The sequence below is a fragment of the Bubalus kerabau genome, chromosome 2 (genome assembly GCF_029407905.1).
Source record: "Bubalus kerabau isolate K-KA32 ecotype Philippines breed swamp buffalo chromosome 2, PCC_UOA_SB_1v2, whole genome shotgun sequence".
NCBI lineage: Eukaryota > Metazoa > Chordata > Mammalia > Artiodactyla > Bovidae > Bubalus > Bubalus kerabau.
The window spans coordinates 42,500,159-42,523,446 of NC_073625.1; the positions used below are offsets into that span (position 1 = coordinate 42,500,159).

General features: G+C 40.6%; 1 protein-coding gene and 1 long non-coding RNA gene across 2 annotated transcripts in view; one reads left to right on the forward strand and one right to left on the reverse strand.

Moving 5' to 3' along the window:
* Positions 1–23,288, forward strand: part of CSMD1 (CUB and Sushi multiple domains 1) — a 1,679,419-nt gene that overhangs the window by 1,059,877 nt on the left and 596,254 nt on the right. Inside the window, exon 7 of the mRNA XM_055567572.1 lies at positions 6,027–6,114. Coding sequence (XP_055423547.1) covers positions 6,027–6,114 — 88 coding nt within the window. The remainder of the gene's footprint in view (positions 1–6,026; positions 6,115–23,288) is intronic.
* On the reverse strand, positions 18,142–23,177 carry LOC129643260 (uncharacterized). The gene is made up of 3 exons (XR_008710200.1): positions 22,530–23,177; positions 20,579–20,717; positions 18,142–18,860 (listed from the first exon to the last, which is right to left on the reverse strand). It is a non-coding gene; the product is annotated as an uncharacterized LOC129643260 (long non-coding RNA).

The window sequence follows — 23,288 nt, forward strand, 5'->3', positions numbered from 1 at the left end:
ATTCCAGTCTGTTTTAATTTGCTGATTCCTAAAATGTTGACTTTCACTCTTGCCATCTCCTGTTTGACTACTTCCAATTTGCCTTGATTCATGGACCTAACATTCCAGGTTCCTATGCAATATTGCTCTTTACAGCATTGGACCTTGCTTCTATCACCAGTCCCATCCACAACTGGGTGTTGTTTTTGCTTTGGCTCCATCTCTTCATTCTTTCTGGAGTTATTTCTCCACTGATCTCCAGTAGCATATTGGGCACCTACTGACCTGGGGAGTTCCTCTTTCAGTATCCTATTATTTTGCCTTTTCATGTTCATGGGTATTAATCTGAGGTCCAAAATACTTCAGATCAAAGCAGTGTGTTTTTGACAACTTATTTCTATGTAAACTATACATTTGAAACCCTAATGTTGTGATAATAAGAATTTGTTATCAAAAATGTCAACAATTCTTGTTTCACCTATTTCTACGTTCAGTCACTCAGTCATGTCCGAATCATTGTGACCCCATGGACAGAAAGTCGTGTCCAAATCTTTGTGTCCTTCACCATCTCCTGGAACTTGCTCAAACTCATGTCCATTGAGTCAGTGTTGCCATCCAACCATCTCGTCCTCTGTTGTCCCCTTCTCCTCCTGCCTTCAGTCTTTCCCAGCATCAGGGTATTTTCTAACGAGTTGGTTCTTCAAATCAGGTGGCCAAAGTATTGGAGCTTCAGCTTCAGCATCAGTCCTTCCAATGAATATTCAGGACTGATTTCCTTTAGGATTGACTAGTTTGATCTCCTTGCAGCCCAAGGGACTCTCAAGAGTCTTCTCCAACACCAAAGTTCAAAAGCACCCATTCTTTGGTGCTCAGCCTTCTTAGCAGTCCAACACTCACACCCATACATAACTATTTGAAAAACCATAGCTTTGACCACACGGACTTTTGTTGGCAAAGGAATGTCTCTGCTTTTTAATACACTGTCTAGATTTTTCATAGCTTTTTTCCCAAGGAGCAAGTGTCTTTTAATTTCATGGCTGCAGTTAGCATCTACAGTGATTTTGGAGACCCCCTAAAATAAATAAAGTCTGTCACTGTTTCCATTTTTTCCCCATCTATTTGCCATGAAGTGATGGGACTGGATGCCATGATCTGAGTTTTTTGAATGTTGAGTTTTTAGCCAGTTTTTTCACTCTCTTATTTCATCTTCATCAAGAAGCTGTTAGTTTCTATGAAGCTTGTCAGTGTATGCTTATCATTCTGGGATCAAAGCTGACAGCTGGTAGAGACAGTGCATATAGTAGAAAGAAAAAAATATCACAAATTCTATTATGCATATGAAAATGTCCCATGTGATGCTGTTTAAGTGAAAACAACCCTGTTATAGCTAAATGAAGGAAATTACTACAATACTGAAATATTGTGGAAATGAACATTTAATCAAGGTATTGGCTTTTGAGGAAAGAGTAATGTGGATGCTTCATTCTTACTGTGATAAAGCATCTTGCAAATCAAAAAAGGGAAGTGCCTTAAAAAGTAGGTGTTGCTTTTTATTTCAGTAAAGCCTGAGTCCAATAAATGTTGGATAAATATCAGTGTTGACTTATGCAAACTGATTATAGCAGAAAAGCAGTATCCCACAAACACACATGCCTAGCATGGGTTTTTTGACATCTAAAGGTCATTGATACAGTGGAGATATTGCTACCTGAGGAATTTCAACTGTGTTTTGTGTAACAAGGTTACTCATTGTTATGCAACTAGAAACATATGTCACCTCTCTGAAAGTTTAAAATGGTTAGAATTAGTCTCAAAATTAATCCAGCTGAAATATGTCTTTAGGTTTCTGAAGACATAAATATCAACAATAAAAATATGCTATAATAAGTCACAGGAGCAATATCACTAAAAAGTGTGAGTTGACTTAAATGACTTCTATTTTGGATTATTAATCCAAAGGTATATTGCTGCTGCTAAGTCACTTCAGTCGTGTCTGACTCTGTGTGACCCCATAGACGGCAGCCCACCAGGCTCCCCCGTCCCTGGGATTCTCCAGGCAAGAACATTGGAGTGGGTTGCCATTTCCTTCTCCAATGTATGAAAGTGAAAAGTGAAAGTGAAGTCACTCAGTCGTGTCCTACTCTTAGCGACCCCATGGACTGCAGCCCACCAGGCTCCTTGGTCCATGGGATTTTCCAGGCAAGAGTACCAGAGTGGGGTGCCATTGCCTTCTCCAAAAGGTGTATTAATATAAACTAAATTTTGACTTTGAAAAATGGCATCTTACATGAAGATTTAATATTCCAGTCAATTCATTGTTCTAGTGCTCTGAATGTGGCTAATGGTCTCATGTGGAAAGCCTGTGAATCTGGTCTTTTTTACTGCAAGAAAATTGCCACCAGATGGCATTTGAACTAAAGCCTCATGGTTGGGACCATATGGCTTCCCATGTGTATGCTTGACTGGGAGATAACAGATGAATACACCTTTTTCCTTTACTTTTTGGTTTATTTTTAATATAAAAGGAATTTTATTATTAAGAATTTAAAAATTATTTTTAAAAGCCTCCCTTTCATTTGCAAAGGAGTTTAATATGCACTCTCTCATTGGCTCACTGGAGCAAATGTAGGAAAAGAAACCTGGATCTATAATCAATTGAGTGATAACTCTGTCCTCAATTCTTTCTTGCAAAATGGGTTTGACATTATCTCCTCATGGAATGGTTGCAAGGATTCAGTTTAAAATGTGTATAAATGATACATGTAGTTTCTAGCCAAGATTAAATTGACTTTAATTTAATCTTAAGTAAGGTTTAATTTTACATTATCATCATCATTCTTAGTACTTTATTTCTAATTACTTCTGATGGTTTCACTAATGTAAATCTTGTCTCTGCCACTTTATTTGTTTATGATATCCTTTTTCATAGAAGTAATTTGTGTATACTTCTTTTGTGTTGATTGCTTCCTTTACTAGAGCACCAGTCTAGCTATATAATTTGTTCAAAAAACAAATTTGTGTTGAATTTGAATTGACGATCACAAGACAAGTCCTCAAAGACCAGGATAATTTTCACTACTGAGCCAATCTTGTGTCCACTCACCCATAAGAGGTAAAGCCAAACTGTTGACACTACGTTGTGGTGAAGGAAAGTGTAGCATTTATTGCTGTTGCCAAGCAAGGAATCCTGGTGGCTAGTGCTTAAAAGGCCTGAACTCCCTAAAGTCTTTCATGAAAAGGTTTTTAAAGACAAGGTGAGGGGAGGGAGGTTGCTGGGTATGTGATCAACTCATGGACATTCTTCTGATTGGTTTTTGGTGAGGTAACTGGGAGTCAGCATCATCAACCTTCTGGTTCCAACCAGTATGTGCTTGTGGTCAGCATGCAGTTAACCTCTTCCCCCTGGTGGGTGGGGCTTTCAGTATCTTCAAAGCAGCTCAAAGGACATGGCTCCAAATGTTAGCTGTCTCTTAGGAGGAAGTGAAGGTTCTTGACTTTGTTTACTGGCTAAAGTATTATTTTTTGTCTTCTTGACTGTTTTCCTTCCTTCCTACATTTTCTCACTTCTCTAATTTAGTTTATTATTTTGAACTTGGGGAAGACTTGAGAGGCTCAAGTGTTCTACGGACAAGAAGAAGGCAGAAGACGTGGGGGGCGATCTGTCCTGGGAAGGCCCTGTAGGGTCTGGCTCGGTTACAATTTAATGGGAAAAGCATGCTCCTTACTGCTCTACATACCTCATAGGAAGCTTGTGAGGGTCTAATGAGATAGCATAAAAGCCAACATGCTATGAAAGAGTCATTTGATTATGTACACATTAATATAATTTCCACAGTTTAAATCTAAATTCATTCAAAGTCTTTTACAAACTATCTGATTTGTATCTCTTCATCCACATGTATAATTTTACATCTTACATTACTATTAGTTAATGATGGGTCATGAAACTACCTATTGAATATTCTAGTTTTGATTTTAAATTCTAAGGTTTTGACTAAAGTGTCATATATTTGTTAGTATCTATGGCATGTGTCCTATAATATTTGGTAAGATATAATTTGACAAAATTAGAGTTAAAATGATGGTAAGCCCAGGAATTCCTCTCTTTTGAGAATGTTTCTCTGCAGCATCAGGATCTTGCTTGAAGCAGATATATCACCGTCATTCTTTGCAACTTTAAGCTTCAGTTTTGAGAGGCATTAATTGCTGATGATGCTGATGGAATGGATAGTTGAGTTTGAGAGACTCAATGTTTTCTTGTACATAATGTGTCACCATAGATTTCTATCATTATCCTGTTACACGCCTATCTGTTTCAGAAAATCAAACATATTTAACATTTATCTCTCATCATTTTTTTGTTATCTTCCTGCCATCTGCAAACTATTCAGACTTACCTATTTCATTCAGTGCACCCAGAGAATTCCAAATAAGCACTTTTTTTTTTTTTTTGAATAAGTAAGCAGCTTTGACATTATCTTTGAAAAAGATCCAGAATATTTTGAATTGATTTGTGTGAGTTCCTTCAATTTGTCATTAACTTTTTTTACTATCTATGAGAGGAAAAACAGAGACGGTATAGAGGTAGATCTTTCTAAGCCTTTAAGTTGTTGATAGCTCAGTTGTTAAAGAATTTGTCTGAAATGCTGGAGAGCCCAGTTCAATTCCTGGGTTGGGAAGATCCACTGGAGAAGGGATAGGCTATCCACTCTAGTATTCTTGGGCTTCCCTTGTAGTTCAGCTGGTAAAGAATACACCTGCAATAAGGGAGACCTGGGTTCGAACCCTGGGTTGGGAAGACCACTGGAGAAGGGAAAGGCTATCCACTCCAGTATTCTGGCCTGGAGAATTCCATGGACTGTATAGTCATGGGGTCACAAAGAGTCAGACACGACTGAGCAACTTTCACTTTACACCAGTGTGATACGTTAAAATAGTGAAGTAAGAACCATGCTAATGTGGACACTTCCTCTATAAACAGTGATAGCCATTCACCTTGAGGAGGATGACTTGACACAGTAATAACTGTTTTACTTGAGCAAATGTGGGAGTTATATAGCTGATGATGGTGGAAAAAATATGGTGAAAGTTAAGTTCTTTATTGAGGTTTGAAAATTTATTAAAGCTAGAACACTTTTAGAAAATAAATTTTAGAGATGTTTTAGTAGACCACTGACTACAGATTAAAAAACCTGTACTGTAACAAGAGGGTACCAAGAGTTACAAATTTGAAATTCAAACATGATAAGGTCCAGAGTGAAAAAGAGATGATCACTACTAGCTAACAGGAAGGTCTTCCCAGAAGCATTCCTGCAGGCTTCCTCTCATGTGTCATTGAACTGAAGAGTCACAGTACCACTATTGATAATTCCGGGAAAGAGAGCATGTCACCTTTATTGGATTAGACTACTCAGATAGTGGGATGGTTACTGGAGAAGGGGCCACTCTAACAAGCAAATGAATCCTTTAAAAACTAATCTGTGATTGTACAACATCCTAGCAGGAGGAAAGATTCTTATACACAGATTCAAAAAATAAATCAGCACACTGCACAAGAAAATTGTTATTTGTTTAACTTAAATGATAATCATTCTTCATGTTTACAATATAATAAGTAATTTTATGTGAAATATCTCTTATATAGATCTTAATAGATAATTAACACTTCCATTTCATCCATGGAAGTGAATGAAAGCTATCTTCTATATAAGCTAAACTGTTTATGGCATGATGCTCTTTTTTTTTCCCATCATGCTATTAATTGTAAGTTGTCATAAAGGTGATCTTAATGAGAAAATGTTAATTGTATTAAGACTTCTTTAGTAGAAGAAAGAGTTCCCACCAAAGATTGTTGGCCTTCTCTGTAAAAGTCTGTTTGTTTTTTTTTTAAGAATAAGAGTAGATTTATTTTATTCTAGCTAAACTGTCTGAATTCTTAAAAGAAATCACATGTTAAGGCATCATCATTAAAGAGCCAAATCTGTCTAATATAATGTCATTATATGGATATTTCCTGAGCAGTATCATCATGTTTCTTTCTATTACAGTAACCCAAGGAGGTGTTGCTTTGGTCTCCGACATGTGTCCAGATCCTGGGATTCCAGAGAATGGCAGGAGAGCAGGTTCGGACTTCAGGTAGGAGAAAAAGTATTTACTTCCATAGCACGTTACTTTCTAACTCATTATAATTCCACCCTGTAGTTTTAATTATCTTACCTTTTGATTTAAAGGTGCAACTTCTCAATTATCATGCAGCTATAATATCTGTAGAGTTCTAAAACACATTGAGGTGGAAAATTTCAGATACTCCAGAGTCTGTTCCTTTCAGTATCTTAGCCAGTAGTAAACATCCAACTTGATGGGTCTGAATAAAATTTGTGTACAAGAATTTTTTTTCTGATTTTAATTTGCTACTTTCACATATAGGCTTTCCTGGTGGTTCAATGGTAAAGAATCCACTTTTCAGTGCAGGAGACACAGATATGGGTTCTATTCTTGAGTCAGGAAGATCCCCTGGAGAAGGAAATGGCAATCCACTCCAGTATTCTTGCCTGGAGAGTCTCATGGATAGAGGACCCTGGTGAGCTATAATCCATGGGGTCACAAAAAAGTGGATACAACTGAGCAACTAAAGGGCAACAACACCTTCCTATGAAAAGAAAATTGTTAAGTGTTAGTCACTTAGTTGCCTGACTCTTTGCAACCCCATAGACTGTAGCCCTCCAGTCTCCGCTGTCCATGGGATTCTCCAGGTAAGAATACTGGAGTGGGTTGCCATTTTCTTTTCCAGGGGATCTTCCTGACCCAGGGATTGTACCCTGGTCTCTTGCATTGCAGGCAGATTCTTCATCATCTAAGCCAATTCTAATGTAGTTTATTGTTTTTAAAAATAGATAATGAAAAATTTAGCTATAGTCTTATAATTATTTCCTTAAACTTTTATAATAATGAATGTGAGTGGCAATCAATGCAGTTTAAGAAGAAAATGTTATGATTCGTTTTGTTAGATTACGATTAGTAGAGACTGCTTTATAGTTGATACATTATGAATAAAGTAATGATTATAATAGTGATTTCTTTTTAGATTTTTGTCTTTAATTAGTTCAATAAATTGAACATTCTCTAGCTTACAAGATGAATACTAGTATTAGAAGTAAGCTGCAAAGTCAAAGAGTGAAGGGGAGCAAGAGCAAGTTTTTCTTCCTTATAATCTCATTATTTTTGAAAAAGAAACAGAAAAAGAGAGTTGAGCCTGTTAAAGTGAGCTGAAAATTGAATGAGAGCAGTGATACTTTTAGAGTAGGAAGAAGAAATGTTACTCGGTGAAACTGGAGTAGCAGCATCTTTTTTTATGACTAGAGGAACTAATAAAATTGTCTGTAGAGTGGCTGTAATGAAGTTGGTAAAATGACATATATATATCTATATTTACATTAAAACGAAACACAAATAAAGATGTGCTACTGAAATACTTTCGACAATAGCATTGTTCTTATTTTAAATGGACTAGACAACTGGAATGGTTACAGTGGTTGACTAAACACACACACACACACACACACACACACACAACTTGAAAGTTGTGAGTTAAGTTTTACTTGGGGCAAAATGAGGACTGCAGCCCGGGAGACAGCACCTCAGAGAGCTCTGAGAGACTGCTCCAGAGAGGCAGTGGGGGAAGGTCAATACATATTTCAGTGAAGGGGGAGTTCAGTGCAATCAAATACTTACTTTACAAAAGGTTCTAAGTTAGTCACAAGAAACTGATGGCACCATGAAGGGATTTAGCATTTTCTAGACATGAAGAGATGCAAGGACTGGGATTATTAGGAGAGCATGTAATTTCCTCAGTTCTGTCTCACTGCAGCAAAAATTTGAAGCAATGGGTGGACCAGTGTTATAGCTCAGCTTTATTAGGAAAAAGAAAGGATGGTTTATCCTCGGAGGCGTGAGGGTGGGCAGATCCAAAAGCCAAGAGAAGAGAGGCCCCCAGCTAATTTTTGGCTCCTCCTTTTGTATGTTGTTTCTCCTCCCCCTGGGCCTGCCCTTTGTAAACTGGGCTAGCCAGGAGGGCCATCTGTTTTACCAGAGGTCCTCATTCTGGTCCTTGGACCTTCCTTTGTTCTATTTTTGTGGGCTTTTCCCTTCTTTGTCTTTTAGGCATTTTGGACTCCTTTTCCTATTCTAACTGCCTGACAGGATCATGAAATCAGTTCCTGAAAATATCTAGCTACCTAAAGACCAGTTCCACGGGATGCCCTGGAGCACAGAATGCCTCACTCCACCTGAACCCCACAGGCGGCAGGGGTGCTGAAGGCCAGCTGCAGCACAGGGTTCAGTCTCCACAGAGGCAGATGGCAAGTGCCCATGCTGCTGCTGTTCAGCCCCTGGCGATGCTCTTGGCACATGCCAGTTTGTAGCTGACACTATTTAAATGTCTCAAATATTGAATATACCTTAAAGTGGTAGTATTTTAGTTCAGGTTCCTTTGGAGCAGAGCCTCAGATAGTGACTCTGAAGTGAATTTTTTTTCGAAAAGGGCCCTCTGGTTATGAGGAACAGAGAAAACAGGATAAAGAGAATAGAAGGCTGAGCAGGAAGTTGATTTTAACTACAGGCTAGCTCCCATCCCAATCCAGGGGAAATTCCAGGGCAAAAATTATCCACTGTTTTTGCCCATTGCCCTTGCCTTTCATCATTGGCTTCCTACATTAGTGTCAAGGAAGTTCCTGGAACAAAAGTAGGTTATGAGCAGTTATTAGCACCCCAAGGGGTATGCTGTGTCCTTCACGTGGTGTCTTTATGGGTGTGGCGGTGAGCCAAGAAAGAAAACTACTGATTTCAAATGTAAAACAGCCATCAGTAGAAGGCATTTAGGAACATGATTAATTTAAAATGATGCAAATGGTTGAAATTTGCAGTCTTGCTAGAACCCATAAAGCATATTTGTCCTAAGGATTCCTTTCTTATCTCAGAAGTAACCTTCTTCTTTCTCCCTTACCTAGGGTGGAGGGGTGCAGAGAGCGGGGAACTGTTCTCCAGGCCTTGCTTCCAAAAAACCTTATACATCTCTCCTCTGGGTTGGAGCAGTAAATCTGCATTATTGTTTTACACACCATCTTCCCCTATCCAACCGAAGGATAGTTAGTCCCTTTTTGTCTCTGCCTCCTTGGTGACAGAAATGGTGGCTGATACAAAGGAACTCCAAGGGTATTTTCCAAAGTACTTGTGTATGAGAGGAATTGCCCATTCAATACTCTGTCATCCTTGGAACCCAGAAACTTTCTGGGTCTATTTGGTAGAGCTCTAGTTTAAAACAAAGCAAATTATCTGACAATGTCCAGAGAAACTGATGAATTTTCAAAAGTTAACAAGGAATTCAGAAACATCCAGGGCCAGTATCTATTTGCCACAAGGGCAGAAAGAGATTTACTTAGCATGTGAGGTGACTGCTGGTCTTCGCTTTGTCACATCCTTAGACCAGCCTTATTCCTGCAGAAGCTTACCTGAAGATGAGTGTTAGCCACTGGAGTTTGTTGATGTGTCTGGACTGGAGGCCAGGCTGGGTTTATGCCTGGCAGGTCAAAGCAGGGGTGCAATGGCTCCATCTAAAACTGTCGGTCTTTCATATTCTTAGTTTTCTGGGGAATTTATACTATGTTTAATTAATTAATTAGTTTACCTGTCTCTGAGTTTATGGCAGTCAAATAAGATAACAGCTGAGAAAATTATTTGAAAGATTAAATGTGTGTGCATACTAAGTTGCTTCCATCCTGTCCAATTCTGTGCAACCTTACGGACTGTAGCGCACTAGGCTCTTCTGTATGTAGGATTCTCCAGGCAAGAGTACTGGAGTGGGTTGCCATGCCCTCTTCCAGGGGAATCTTCCCAACCCAGGGATCAAACCCGTGTCTCTTAAACATCTCCTGCATAGGCAGGCAGGTTTTTTACCACTAGCACCACCTGGGAAGCCCCAGTAAAACACATACTATTGATTAAAAAATATAGTCACAATCTGAAAGTAAACAGTTATTTTATTTGGTGGGAAAGTTTGGGACTCCAAGACTGGGAGAGAGAATTTCAGTAGCTCTGAGAAAAATGCTCCAAGGATGCAGGAGGGGGAGTCAGGCCACATACAAGTTTGCAACAAAGGGAGCAGGCAGACTGAACATCAAAGATCAGGAATCAAGTTAAGGAATTTAGCACTCTCGGTATGGGAAGATCCAAGCCCCTGGGCTAACTGAATTTCTTCCTCTAATATGCACCTCAGCTGTCTGGAGCCAATCTTGTTTCCTTGTTCATCTTGCTTCTTGTATTCCCCCAGCCCCTCAACAGTCACCGTTATGGGGTGGCAGCATCCTCTGGATTGCAGTTTTGAGAACCCTCAATCACATTTGGAGGCCAGAAATCGGTGATGGCTGTGGCATGTCTTGTTTATTAATATGGTAGGAGATATTTTCATTTCACAGTCCCTGCCCATGGTCATAAATTCCACTATGTTTGCAAGACATTTCATGACTTTTTTTTTTTTTTTTTTATTATCCCAGGAAACTTGGAGGTTCAGCCCAGATCAAGTGAATGTCCTCATTGAAATGTCACTCTAAGTGTTAATTTCTGGAGAAATAATAAAAAATTCTCAGATTCCTCTATCTTCTAACTAATAGGATCCAGGAGATATTTCCCTTGTTGTCTCTTCCCAAAACTAGAATCACACTATTACAATTATTCTAAGTTTTAAATCTGATCTATTTCTTGGTTGTATATCATATAATACAAAAGACAACAATCTTATAAAAGAAACATTACAAATAATTCAGCTAATAAGGTGATTAAAGTTACACATAGGGATTTATGCCATGAGCTTTCAGAACCAAATCATCTTTTAAAACATCACCCATTATGGGATCCATCTGGTATGTAAACACAACCTTCAGTTTGAATTATAGCACAGGTACCCCCTTGAGATGCTGTAAAGATATCAAGGACTGTATGATTTTGTAAGACAGCTTTTCTTATCATAGAGATCTCAGAATTTAGTAGGCTAATAGCCTAGTTGCTATAATTTAATGCCTACTGAGTGAGTTTTGTTAAGGCTTCAATATGAGAAATAACATTTTCCAGTCCTACTGAAAGTGCAAAAATAGTTAAGTGATCATACCAGTGAAACACAGGTCTATTGGCCCAGTGAGATGGTATTGATGGTAAATTTGCTGGAGTCACATCTAAATTTGTATGTAAGTGGTCTTGAGCCAAAGGGAATCCTGAAGTATGCCTTCCCAGCCAGCCACCAGGGTCACAGATTGGACCCACAAAACCTTTGAGTCCTGTTAGGTGCCAGTGAGTATATTTCTGGTTTTCTGATCCAATCGGTTTCATATCAATCACTGGCTTTAAGAAAAATGGTACTTTGGTAGATTTCATAAGACACACAGCCGGGTTTTCTAATGTTATTAGGTTGATTATTTTTGGTATGATTTAATTGTTCCCAGCATAGGGGGCCTTTAGGCTTAGACAACCATATCCTGGTGTTAGTCAAATAAATCCATCCCATAACTGTTTACCTTTTTTTTTTTTTTAACACCTGGAATTTAGCCAGTTGCTTTTATTAAGCTCTAGCAACCTTAATGGAAAATTCATATTTATGGCCAGGGTCAGAATAAGTATGTTTGATCGGCCAAGTGAATGAGTCCCATCTAGTGATATAAGTAGTAGCCCAGACAGTACTATAATTCCTTTCTTCCAAAATAAACTTTTTAGATCCATCCAATCAGAACCTTGGAGGGGAGAAACCCATAAAGGTAAACCAGAAGCACTGGATGTAGGTAACTGACCACAAATCCAACAATTTGACTAATTTCTAAAATTTGAATAATATCATGCTAATGTTCTTGCCTGGAGAATCCCAGGGACGGGGGAGCCTGGTGGGCTGTCGTCTATGGGGTCGCACAGAGTCAGACACGACTGAAGCGAGTTAGCAGCAGCAGCAGTGATAGAAAAAAAATTTTTTTTTTATTCACTTGTAAGAGTCCAAGAGACCAAGAATAAAACTTATTCTTGATGAACAATCAATGATGAACAATCATATGGGTCAGGTCTGGCACCCTGGGCCAGCTGTCTATTTCTGATCTTGTCTTCTTCTCTTCCTGGTGTTGGTGTTTCCATATTATCAGTGTCACTTTAAGGTGAGTGTGAGGTGAGCAGTTCTCTCCAGAGACGAGTCTGGTGAGGGACCCCTTTTTAGGTGGGAAATATGAATCTAAGAGTCAATTCCCTTCAGTTTTGCTGTGTATGAGCTAGTCAAAAAAAAACCTGATAACGTCTGTTCCATTTAGGTTGGGGGGGGAGTCCTTTAAATGATGTCTTTTTTAATATACATAGTCTCCTGGTTGTAAGTCATGGGATGTCTGATCTTCATCTGAGGATAAATTACTATAATAAACTTCAGAAACAAGTTTAGAATGACTTGTCAATAATTTGATTAAACCCTTGCAATAATATAGTATGTCCCCCTTAAGTAATATAGGATCATATAATCTTTTATGCAACCTCATTGGTCTCCCTGTAGTAATTTCAAAGGGAGACAAATGATATTTGTCAAAGGAGTGGATCTGTGTTGAGGAGAACTGATGGAATGGCCTTGGGCCAAGGGAAGGAATAAGCACATGTAATTTAGCCAACTGAGTTTTAATTGTTCTGTTTGTCCTTTCCACTAACCCAGAAGACTGGGAATTGTAGTCGCAGTGGAAATGTTGCATCATCCACCAGATTTTGCAAATTTCTTTAACAATTTGATCAACAAAATAGGTCCCTCTATCACTATGTAGTTCAGAAGGAATTCCCCAGATGGGAATCACTGTTTCTAAAGCTGATTCCCTACCAATTTTGCCTTGGCCCTTCTGCATGTTTAAAGATTTGAGTACAATGCAGTTAGGAAACTTGGATATTCTGCAACATATAACATTTTAGTATAACCACTAGAATTACAACTCACAAAATTTTATCAGCATATGTCAAATGTTAGGGATTCCATATAAATTTTGAAATATCTGTATTAATGATTTATCTATATATTACAACCTAAAATTCACATTCAATCACTTGACAATGTTTTTGAATTAAAAATACCAAATAAACTTAGCTTAGCATTCATCTCTGAGATTTCTCAGAGATGTTTCTTTGAAGCATTCATCCTAGAGTCAGCTGGAGGCTAAAAAACATAGTTAGAATTTGATATTTTTGAAGTGTGTTAGAAATATCAAAACAATTTTAAAACAAAGGCTCAGAGGTCACTGAAACAATACCTATCCATTTACCAAGGTCACAAAGAAAATAAATATATATCATTTAAGGGCACAGAAATTCACAGAATCTGTTATAAAAAGGAACACTTAAACAGAAATAAAATCCCCAGTCTTGTATTAGCTTAGTTAAATTCAATCTAAATTTAATTAATCCTGACTATGCATAAATTTTTTCTTCAGAATTCCTCTTCATTATCTCTCATGACTTTTTTTATCCAGCCTGTCTTTCATTTTTTATCTAAATGAAATTAACCAGCTCTTTTTTTTAAACTAAAATAAAATTTCATTTCTCATAACTTCTTTGCTTAAAACATACATTTTATTTCATATTGCATTCTGAAAATTACTATATTATTTTAATAGCTTTAATTGCATGTTTAAATTAGAATCCTCCACCATAAAAACTTAATTTTAGTAAAACTAACAAGTAAGTAATTAGGTACTGTCTTTACATTGGCATTTTATAGATTGGTGACCTTGAACATCAGTGATCATTTTTTTTAACCTTTTGTTTTCTGAGAAAATCTTAGGTGATATCAATATTTTCATTAATATTTTAAATACTCTTAATTTTTTAAAATAATTGATGTGTCAGTATCTTTTAAATGAATAAACTTTCATCACTTAGCTTAAATTGGCACAGCATTAGAATCTTAAGTTACCAAACACTTGGAAAGATCATTTTAGACATTTTTTTTAATTTATGAAATATGATTACTTAAAAATCTTAATCTCAAAGCTTTTATCTAATTTACATTTGCCTTGAAGATTCATGTCCAGTTATTTTCTTGCACGAGATTAGTAAGGTCTTTTTTATTAAACCTAGGTACAATAAACTATTATACTTAATTTTGATGACTCTGAATGACACCTATATTAACTTATGTCAACAAACTTAAACATTGATATCAGGTATCAACTTAACATTAAATATTTCCTGGTTCATGTGAACCTGAAAGTCATCTTGGCCAATTTTCTTTATATAAGCACTTTTTATTAAAATTAAATAGAGCTTTTTATGGCAGAAAGTGAAGAAGAACTAAAGAGCCTCTTGATGAAAGTGAAAGAGGAGAGTGAAAAGTTGGCTTAAATCTCAACATTCAGAAAACTAAGATCATGGCATCTGGTCCCATCACTTCATGGCAAATAGATGGGGAAACAGTGGAAACAATGGCTGACTATTTTTTTGAGCTCCAAAATCACTGCAGATGGTGATTGCAGTCATGAAATTAAAAGATGCTTACTCTTTGGAAGGAAAGTTATGATCAATCTAGAAAGCATATTAAAAAGCAGACATTGCTTTGTCAACAAAGGTCCATCTAGTCAAGGCTATGGTTTTTCCAGTAGTCATGAATGGGTGTGAGAGTTGGACTATAAAGAAAGCTGAGCACTGAAGAATTGATGCTTTTGAACTGGTGTTGGAAAAGACTCTTGAGAGTCCCTTGGATGGCAAGGAGATCCAACCAGTCCATCCTAAAGGAAATCAGTCCTGGGTGTTCATTGGAAGGACTGATGTTGAAGCTGAAACTCCAATACTTTGGCCACCTGATGTGAAGAGCCGACTCATTGGAAAAGACCCTGATGCTGGGAAAGATTGAGGGTAGGAGAAGGGGATGACAGAGGATGAGATGGTTGGATGGCATCACCGACTCAATGGACATGGGTTTGGGTGGACTCTGGGAGTTGGTGATGGACAGGGAGGCTGGCGTGCTGTGGTTCATGGGGTCACAAAGAGTCAGATATGACTGAGTGACTGAATTGAACTTTATAAATACAATTTTATTAATAACTTTTAGAAGTAGAGCTATCTCATGTATAATGTATCAGTTCAGCTCAGTTGCTCAGTCCCATCTGACGTTTGTGACCCCATGGACTGCAGCATTCCAGGCCTCCCTGTCCATCACCAACTCCCAGAGTTTGCCCAAACTCATGTCCATTAAGTCGGTGATGCTATCCAACCATCTCATCCTCTGTCCTTCCCTTCTCCTGCCTTCAATCTTTCCCAGCATCAAGGTTTTTTCAAATGAGTCAGTTCTTCATATCAGGTGGCCAAAGTATTGGAGTTTCAGCTTCAACGTCAATCCTTCCAATAAATGTTCAGGACTGATTTCTTTTAGGATGGACTGGTTGGATCTCCTTGCAGTCCAAGGGACTCTCAAGAGTCTTCTCCAACACCACAGTTCAAAAGCATCAATTCTTTGGCACTCAGCTTTCTTTACAGTCCAACTCTCACATCCATACATGACTACTGGAAAAACCATAGCCTTGACTAGACGGACCTTCGTTGACAAAGAAATATCTCTGCTTTTTAATATGCTGTCTAGATTGGCCATAGCTTTTCTTCAATGGAGTAAGCGTCTTTTAATTGCATGGCTGCAGTCACCATCTGCAGTGATTTTGGGGCCCCAAAATATAAAGTCTGCCACTGTTTCCACTGTTTCCCCATCTATTTCCCATGAAGTGATAGGACCAGATGCCATGATCTTCGTTTTCTGAATGTTGAGCTTTAAGCCAACTTTTTCCCTCTCCTCTTTCACTTTGATCAAGAGGCTCTTTAGTTCCTCTTCACTTTCTGCCATAAGGGTGGTGTCATCTGCATATCTGAGGTTATTGATATTTCTCCCGGTAATCTTGATTCCAGCTTTTGATTCATTCAGCTCAGAGTTTCTCATGATGTACTCTGCATATAAGTTAAATAAGCAGGGTGACAATATACAGCCTTGATGTAGTCCTTTCCCTATTTGGAACCAGTCTGTTGTTCCATATCCAGTTCTAACTGTTGCTTCCTGAACTGCATACAAATTTCTCAAGAGGCAGGTCAGGTGGTCTGGTATTCCCATCTTTCAGAATTTTCCACAGTTTATTGTGATCCACACAGTCAAAGGCTTTGGCATAGTCAATAAAGCAGAAGTAGATGTTTTTCTGGAACTCTCTTGCCTTTTCTATGATCCAGCAGATGTTGGCAATTTGATCTCTGGTTCCTCTGCCTTTTCTAAAACCAACTTGAACATCTGGAAGTTCACGGTTCACATATTGTAAGGCTGGCTTGGAGAATTTTGAGCATTACTTTACTAGTGTGTGAGATGAGTGCAATTGTACAGTAGTTTGAGCATTCTTTGGCATTGCCTTTCTTTGGCATTGGAATGAAAACTGACCTTATCTAGTCCTTCCTGTGGCCAGTGCTGAGTTTTCCAAATTTGTTGGCATATTGAGTGCAGCACTTTCACAGCATCATCTTTCAGGATTTGAAATAGCTCAACTGGAATTCCATCACCTCCACCAGCTTTGTTCATAATGATGCTTTCTAAGGCCCAGTTGACTTCACATTCCAGGATGTCTGGCTCTAAGTGAGTGATTACACCATTGTGATTATCTCGGTTGTGACGATCTTTTTTGTACAGTTTTTCTGTGTATTCTTGCCACCTCTTCTTAATATCTTCTGCTTCTGTTAGGTATATACCATTTCTGTCCTTTATTGAGCACACATATAATATATACACAGACATAAACAAACTAGAGATCTTGTGGCTTACTAAAAGCTTAGATATGAACCTGGTATTACAATATTGACATAAACTTACTAGTTAACAAATAGTTTGATTACCTTAAAGTTGCTTGCTCAGATGATTAAGGCTTACTATCTATAAAGTTTGGCTGTGGGAACATTTTCAGCAGTTTAGATTTAAAACTGCCACTTTCCCCCCTCAGCCCCACCTTGGTCTTAACAGGTCTTAATTGGGCTTAATCTAAATCCTTGTTGGCTTCTCTGGTGGCTCAGCTGGTAAAGAATCTGCCTGCAGTGTGGGAGTCCTGAATTGGATCCCTGGATGGGGAAGATCCCCTGGAGAAGGGTAAGGCTACCCACTCCAGTATTCTGGCCTGAAGAATTCCATGGACTGTATAGTCCATGGGGTCGTGAAGAGTTAGACATGACTGAGTGAATTTCACCTTCACTTTCTAGGTCCTTGTGGCCAGTATTCATATTCTGGTTTAGATATTTTTGAGACAAAGACAGTTGTTTAGTTTTTCAAAGAACAATTTTGCCGCCTAAAGTTGCTACAATCCGTGGTAAGATTTTTAATAAAATTGAAATTTAGTTTACAAAGTTCTATTTTTTATAACTTTAGAGTTTTACTTTAGCACATCTTCATAGGTTTGTATAAGGCATTTAGCAAAGACCTTTTTGAGTTTATAAATTAAACCAAGGCAAAATTGCTATTTTTATTTTATTAACCCTTGCATGTTAGTTCCCAGTTTACGCATTTTCTACAACTCAGGTAACTATTGGTTTCCTCAGTAGTATTGAGTGTTAGTCGCTCAGTCATGTCTGACTCTTTTTGGCCCCACAAACTATAGCCTGCCAAGCTCCTCTATCCATGGGATACTCCAGGCAAGAATACTGGAGTGAGTTGCCATTCCCTTCTCCAGGGGATCTTCCCAACCCAGGGATTGAACCCAGGTATCCTGCATTACAGGCTGATTCTTTACCATCTGAGCTCCAGGGAAGATCCATATTTTGCAGAGTTGTGTCTAAGTCATTTTGAAAGCTAATCTGAATTGAATGGATCATTATCACCAGGCAATTGTTCTGACTTTTGAGGAACACACACGCTGCTTCCAAGAGTCTCTTCTGTTCTTTTCTTTCTTCATCCTCCTAGTACAGTACATCTTGTCAAGAAGGATTTACAGTAGGCAGTGTCTGTTGCATAAAACTGTAATGATATTGTCACGCAAGTGTATGTTCCTCGGTTCTTTGTCTCATCACAACAAAGATTTGGAGCGACGGACATTAAAGCCCTCGGCATGTCACAGCTCTCGGGTCTTGGACAAACTGTGCTACAGCTCTTAGGCAAATCAGTGTTAAAGCTCCATTTTATTTAGAAGATAGCAGGAGAGAGAGAGAGAGAGAGAGAAAGAAAGAAAAGAGCGCACGCACGCAGGAGAGAGAGTCCGTCAGAAAGCGCTTTGGCTCCTCCTTTTATATGTTTTTTCCTCCACCTGGGCTTGCCCTATGCAAATTGGGCTTAGCCAGGAGTGCTGTTTGTTCTGCCTGAAGTCTTCACTCTGGTCCTCGGACCTTCCTTTGACCTTCCTTGTCTTTTAGCCACCGCCATTTTGGACTCCTTTTCCCTATTCTACCTACCTAATATTCCCCCCTCAAGAGATGGGAGGCCCAATTCTTTGGGAATAGGGGTGTCTAGGTCTTTCTGGCTACTTCCTGCTGAACTGGGGCGGCTAGGGGTACTGGGCCTCCCCCTCTTGCTAGTCTCAATCCTCAGAGTCCTTATAGCAGTGTCCAAGGGTGTGTGATATTTTCTGTGGTCAGCTGTAGTTTTAGATCTTTGTTGAACTGGCACTGCATGTTGTAGCTGGTTGACCTGGTGGCAGAGGCTTAGCCTCTATGGTCTCAAAATTGGAGACTACTGCATACCCAGCTCTTCTTTTTCCATCCAAGACAAAGCTGCTTCCATCAGTGTACCAGATTTTCCCAGGATTGGTCAGAGGATCTTCTGACAATCCCTCTTGGGGTTCTGTCCAGTGGTCCAAGGTTTCTAGACAAGAGTGAAAGGGGAGAGAGCCCTCGGGGGTAGGTAGGAGGGTGGCTGGGTTAAGAACCTCACAAGGGGATATAGTGAGGCCTGGATTTTCCATCAGCATTACTTGATATCTGAGGATTCTTTGATCAGACATCCATAAATGGCCTCTCCCATTTAGGAGTTGTTTTACTTGGTGGCTGGTAAAAATAGTTTGCCCCCAAAGGAGAGATTTAAAGAATCTTCTATCATGATTGCAATAGCTGCAAGATTTCGAAGGCAGGGGGGCCGACCTCAGAAAGTTGGATCAAGCCTCTTGGATAAGTAAGCTACAGGCTGGGGCTCAGATCCCAACCTTTGAGTTAACACTCCCAAGGCTATTCCCTCTCTTTCATGGACATAAAGTTGGAATGCTTTTTCTGGGTCTGGCAGGTGCCTGAGTTAAGGCCTGTTTTAGTGTAGCCTCTGCCTCCTTTTGAGGAGTTCCCCACATCAGTGGGATTGAATCATCTCGTCCCTTTAACCTTTCATATAAGGGCTGGGCAATTAGACCATAGTTGGGTATCCAGATTCTACAATAACCAGTTAGCCCCAGGAAAGCTCGCAATTGTTTTCAAGTCGTGGGGGAGGGCAAATGGAGGATTCCTTGTACCCGATCAGAGGACAGCCTCCTGGACCCGTGTGTAATCTGAACTCCCAGGTGAGTGACCTTTGTCTCGACCATCTGTGCCTTAGCACGGGAGACTTTATATCCCCTTTCTGCCAAGTTTAGAACCTGAATTGCATGTTGTTGGGCACTTTTCTCATGTGGAGAGCAGATTAGTAGGTCATCTACATATTATAATATTTTCCCATTAGGTCCCAGGTCTAGATCTAGGAGATCCTGGCTAAGGGCCTGTCCAAACAGGTGGGGGCTATCATCTCTGAACCCCTGAGGTAATACTGTCCAAGTCATCTGTTGGTGTTTTTCTCCTGGGGCCTCCCACTCAAAGGCAAAAAGATATTGGGATTCTTTAGCCAGTGGTATGCAAAAAAATGCATATTTGAGATCCAAGACTGTAAACCACTTGGCACTGGGTGGGATTTCTCCCAAGATTACATAGGGATTGGGTACTGTGGGATGGAGGGGGACTACAGCTTCATTTATAACCTGGAGATCTTGAACCATTAGCCAGGTTCCATCTTCTTTTCTTTACTGAGAGGATTGGGGTGTTACATGGCGAACTGGTGGGGCCAATAGCCCACAAGCAAGGAATTTATTTATTAAAGGCTGTAGTCCTTCCCGAGCCTCTCTTTTGAGAGGATATTGTTTCCAGTTAGGAAACAGAGTGGGATCTTGGAGGACAATGATGACCGGTTCAGCTTGGTGGGCTCGTCCAGGAATCCCCTGATCCCACACCTGGGGGTTAATTTTGTCTTCCCATAGTTTTTGGTTCCTCTCTATTGAAGGTGTAATGGGTTCTTCAGTAGTAACCAGGAGCTGTAGACCTCTAGGGGCTGAAAAACTTCCCATCACAAGGGTGGTCCCCAGTTTAGTGAGTATATCTCTTCCCAATAAGGGGGTAGGACACTCAGGGACCACCAGAAACTTGTGGGAAAATATTTGTCCATCCCAGCAACAAAGAAGTGCTCGGGTGAAACTTTTAGTAGTTGCTTTTCCTGTAGCACCCAAAATGGTACAGGTTTGGGAAGAGAAGGCTCCGGAGTAGGAGATCAAGACAGAGTAGGTAGCCCCTGTGTCAACCAAGAAATTCTCGGACTTACCTACCACATCCAGTTGCACCCTTGGCTCCAGCCCCGTGATGGTTATCTGTGACAGGTGGGCTGGCTGGAGCGGGCTGCTTCAGTCCTCTTGAACCATCGTGAGGGTAGGCTTGGCGCTTGACTTTGAGGCTCTTGGGTCCTAAGGGCAGAGTGCCACCCAATGTCCCAGTTGATGGCATTTGTGGCAAGCCATTCTAGGAGACTTGTCATGGTTTGGACACTCTTTGGCCCAATGCCCCACCTGTCTACAGATCAGGCATCTGTCTCGTGTGTTGTCCCTCAAGGACTCAGGGTTTGCCATAGGGCTTCTCTGGAGGGCGGCCAGCATCTGAGCATGCCTTGTCTCTTTCTTTCTCTCCTTCTCCTGGGCTTTGGCCTCCTTCTCCTCTTTCCTGTTATAAAAAGTATTGGTGGCTGTCTGGACCATCTCATCTAAAGAGGCAGCAGGGTCCTGCTGTTGTAGCTGCTGTAACTTAATTCTGGTATCTGATGCACACTGGGAAAGGAATTTGTCCTTTAAAATCACCCATCCCTCGTAAGAGTCTAAGTCCAGGTTGGTAAACTTTTGGAGTGCCTCTTTTAGCCTCTCCAGAAAAGCAATGGGGTTCTCATTGGGCTCCTGAGTTATTTCTGAGACTGGGCACAGTCCCGCAAGTAATAGGCTTCTTTCTGTCTCCATAGGTAGACTTCCTTAGGGGTGAGTCTTTCTGAAGCTTATCCTGCCCAGAACTGTTGCAACCTGAGAGCCAGGCGTCCCTGGGTCAGGGTGCAGATCCCCAGGCAGGCTGAGGCGTGACAGCCTCCTAGAGATCGAATCCCCGGGCAGGTCGAGGCGTGACGGCCTCCCAAGGATGGGGTCCCTGGGCAGGTCGAGGCATGACGACCTCCTGGGACCCCTGGGACTAGAGGATCCCCGAACAGGTTGAGGTGTGACAACCTTTCGAAGACTGATCCCTAGGCAGGTCAAGGCGTGATCACCTCCTGGGACCCCCCAGACTGGAGTTTGGGCGTCCCCAAGATCTCCAGTGTGCCCAGTATTGGGTAGGATTAGGGGGTTGGATATTATAGAGTATTTTCCCCCCAAGGCCAACTATTTTCTGGTTGTCTCTCCAGAAGATTGTAGAGGCAGCCTTGTGGGTCTGGATGGGGCTCAGGAAAAGAGCATGAAACAGGAGGGAAGGGGGCAGAGCACAACCTTTGAAAGAATGACATAGCACAAGGGTATAATGTAAACCAATTAAAATCAATTGGGTCCAAGGTGACAAGTCAAATTCAAGTAAACCTTAATCCCCAATCTATAAGCCAACAGACATACCCAGAGGTGGCAAGACAGCTCCAAGGCACAAGGTCAGAAGAGGGAGGCGTGGGTTGTTCCCCAATGGCTGGGATGATCCTCTCACTCATTAGCATATGAATTCCATCCCCTCACAAAACCTAGCCAGGCCTAATTCCATGGCCCCAGCACTTGCCCTCGGCAACAGTTCACACCCTGAAGGGTGGCTTTTCTCTGGATCCTAACAAATCTACCTCTTATGGCTTTGTCTCTCAATGAATTTTTGCAATGAGACATCAGAGCCTGAGTTTCATTAGTTTTGGCCGGGCTTGAGTCCCGGGAAAGAGCTAAAGGACAGGAGGAAAAAGCAGTGGGAAAAACATGCCAAGGAATCCCCTTCATAGCTCACCGGAAAATTTGCTAAATATCTGACCGGTGCTCACAGTTTCATTCGTCTGACCCTTGGCACAGAGAAGAGAAAGGCCAGAAGGACCCCCGCTGGCTTGTGTAACAGCTACTGGGGCTCAGCAGATAGCGCCTTTGGGACATGCTGAGGAGCAGCCTCTCCAGAGTCCCTCAGTTGTGCCCCTGCTGCCCGCCTGTTCGCAGGAGGTTCGAGGAAACAAGAAACAAGAGATTGTAAAGGTCCCTCCAGCCATAGGAGTGAGGACCTCTTACCTTAACCGGAGGTCTTCTGGAATCTGAGACTGGGCCGTGTGAGCTTTCTGCTGAGTTCATTTTTCGCTGTCCCGGTTTCCAGAACGATGGGCCTTCCCCTGCGCTGGGTTTCTTCACCTTCTGCTTCTAGCGCGGGAGCTTCGCTGAGTTGGGCTCCTGTTGTGCTTGGCCTCTTCCACGCAGAGGTTGTTTCAGCCAGGTTATATCCGAGTCATGGCACCATAGATGTCATGTGAGTGTATGTTCCTCAGTTCTTTGTCTCGTCACAACAAAGATTTGGAGCGATGGACATTAAAGCCCTCGGCGCGTCACAGTTCTCGGGTCTTGGACAAACTGTGCTACAGCTCTTAGGCAAATCAGTGTTACAGCTCCATTTTATTTAGAAGATAGCAGGAGAGAGAGAGAGTGAGAGAGAGAGAGAGAGAAAGAAAAGAGCGCACGCACGCGGGAGAGAGAGTCTGTCAGAAAGCACTTTGGCTCCTCCTTTTATATGTTTTTTCCTCCACCTGGGCCTGCCCTATGCAAATTGGGCTTAGCCAGGAGTGCTGTTTGTTCTGCCTGAAGTCTTCACTCTGGTCCTCAGACCTTCCTTTGACCTTCCTTGTCTTTCAGCCACTGCCATTTTGGACTCCTTTTCCCTATTCTACCTACCTAATAATATTAATATTAATTTTTCTTAAAATACTCAGTTTCTTTCACGTAGCTTCTTTAAAACTGAGACAGGTCTGAAAAGGTGACTGAGGTATAAGACAAAGTCAT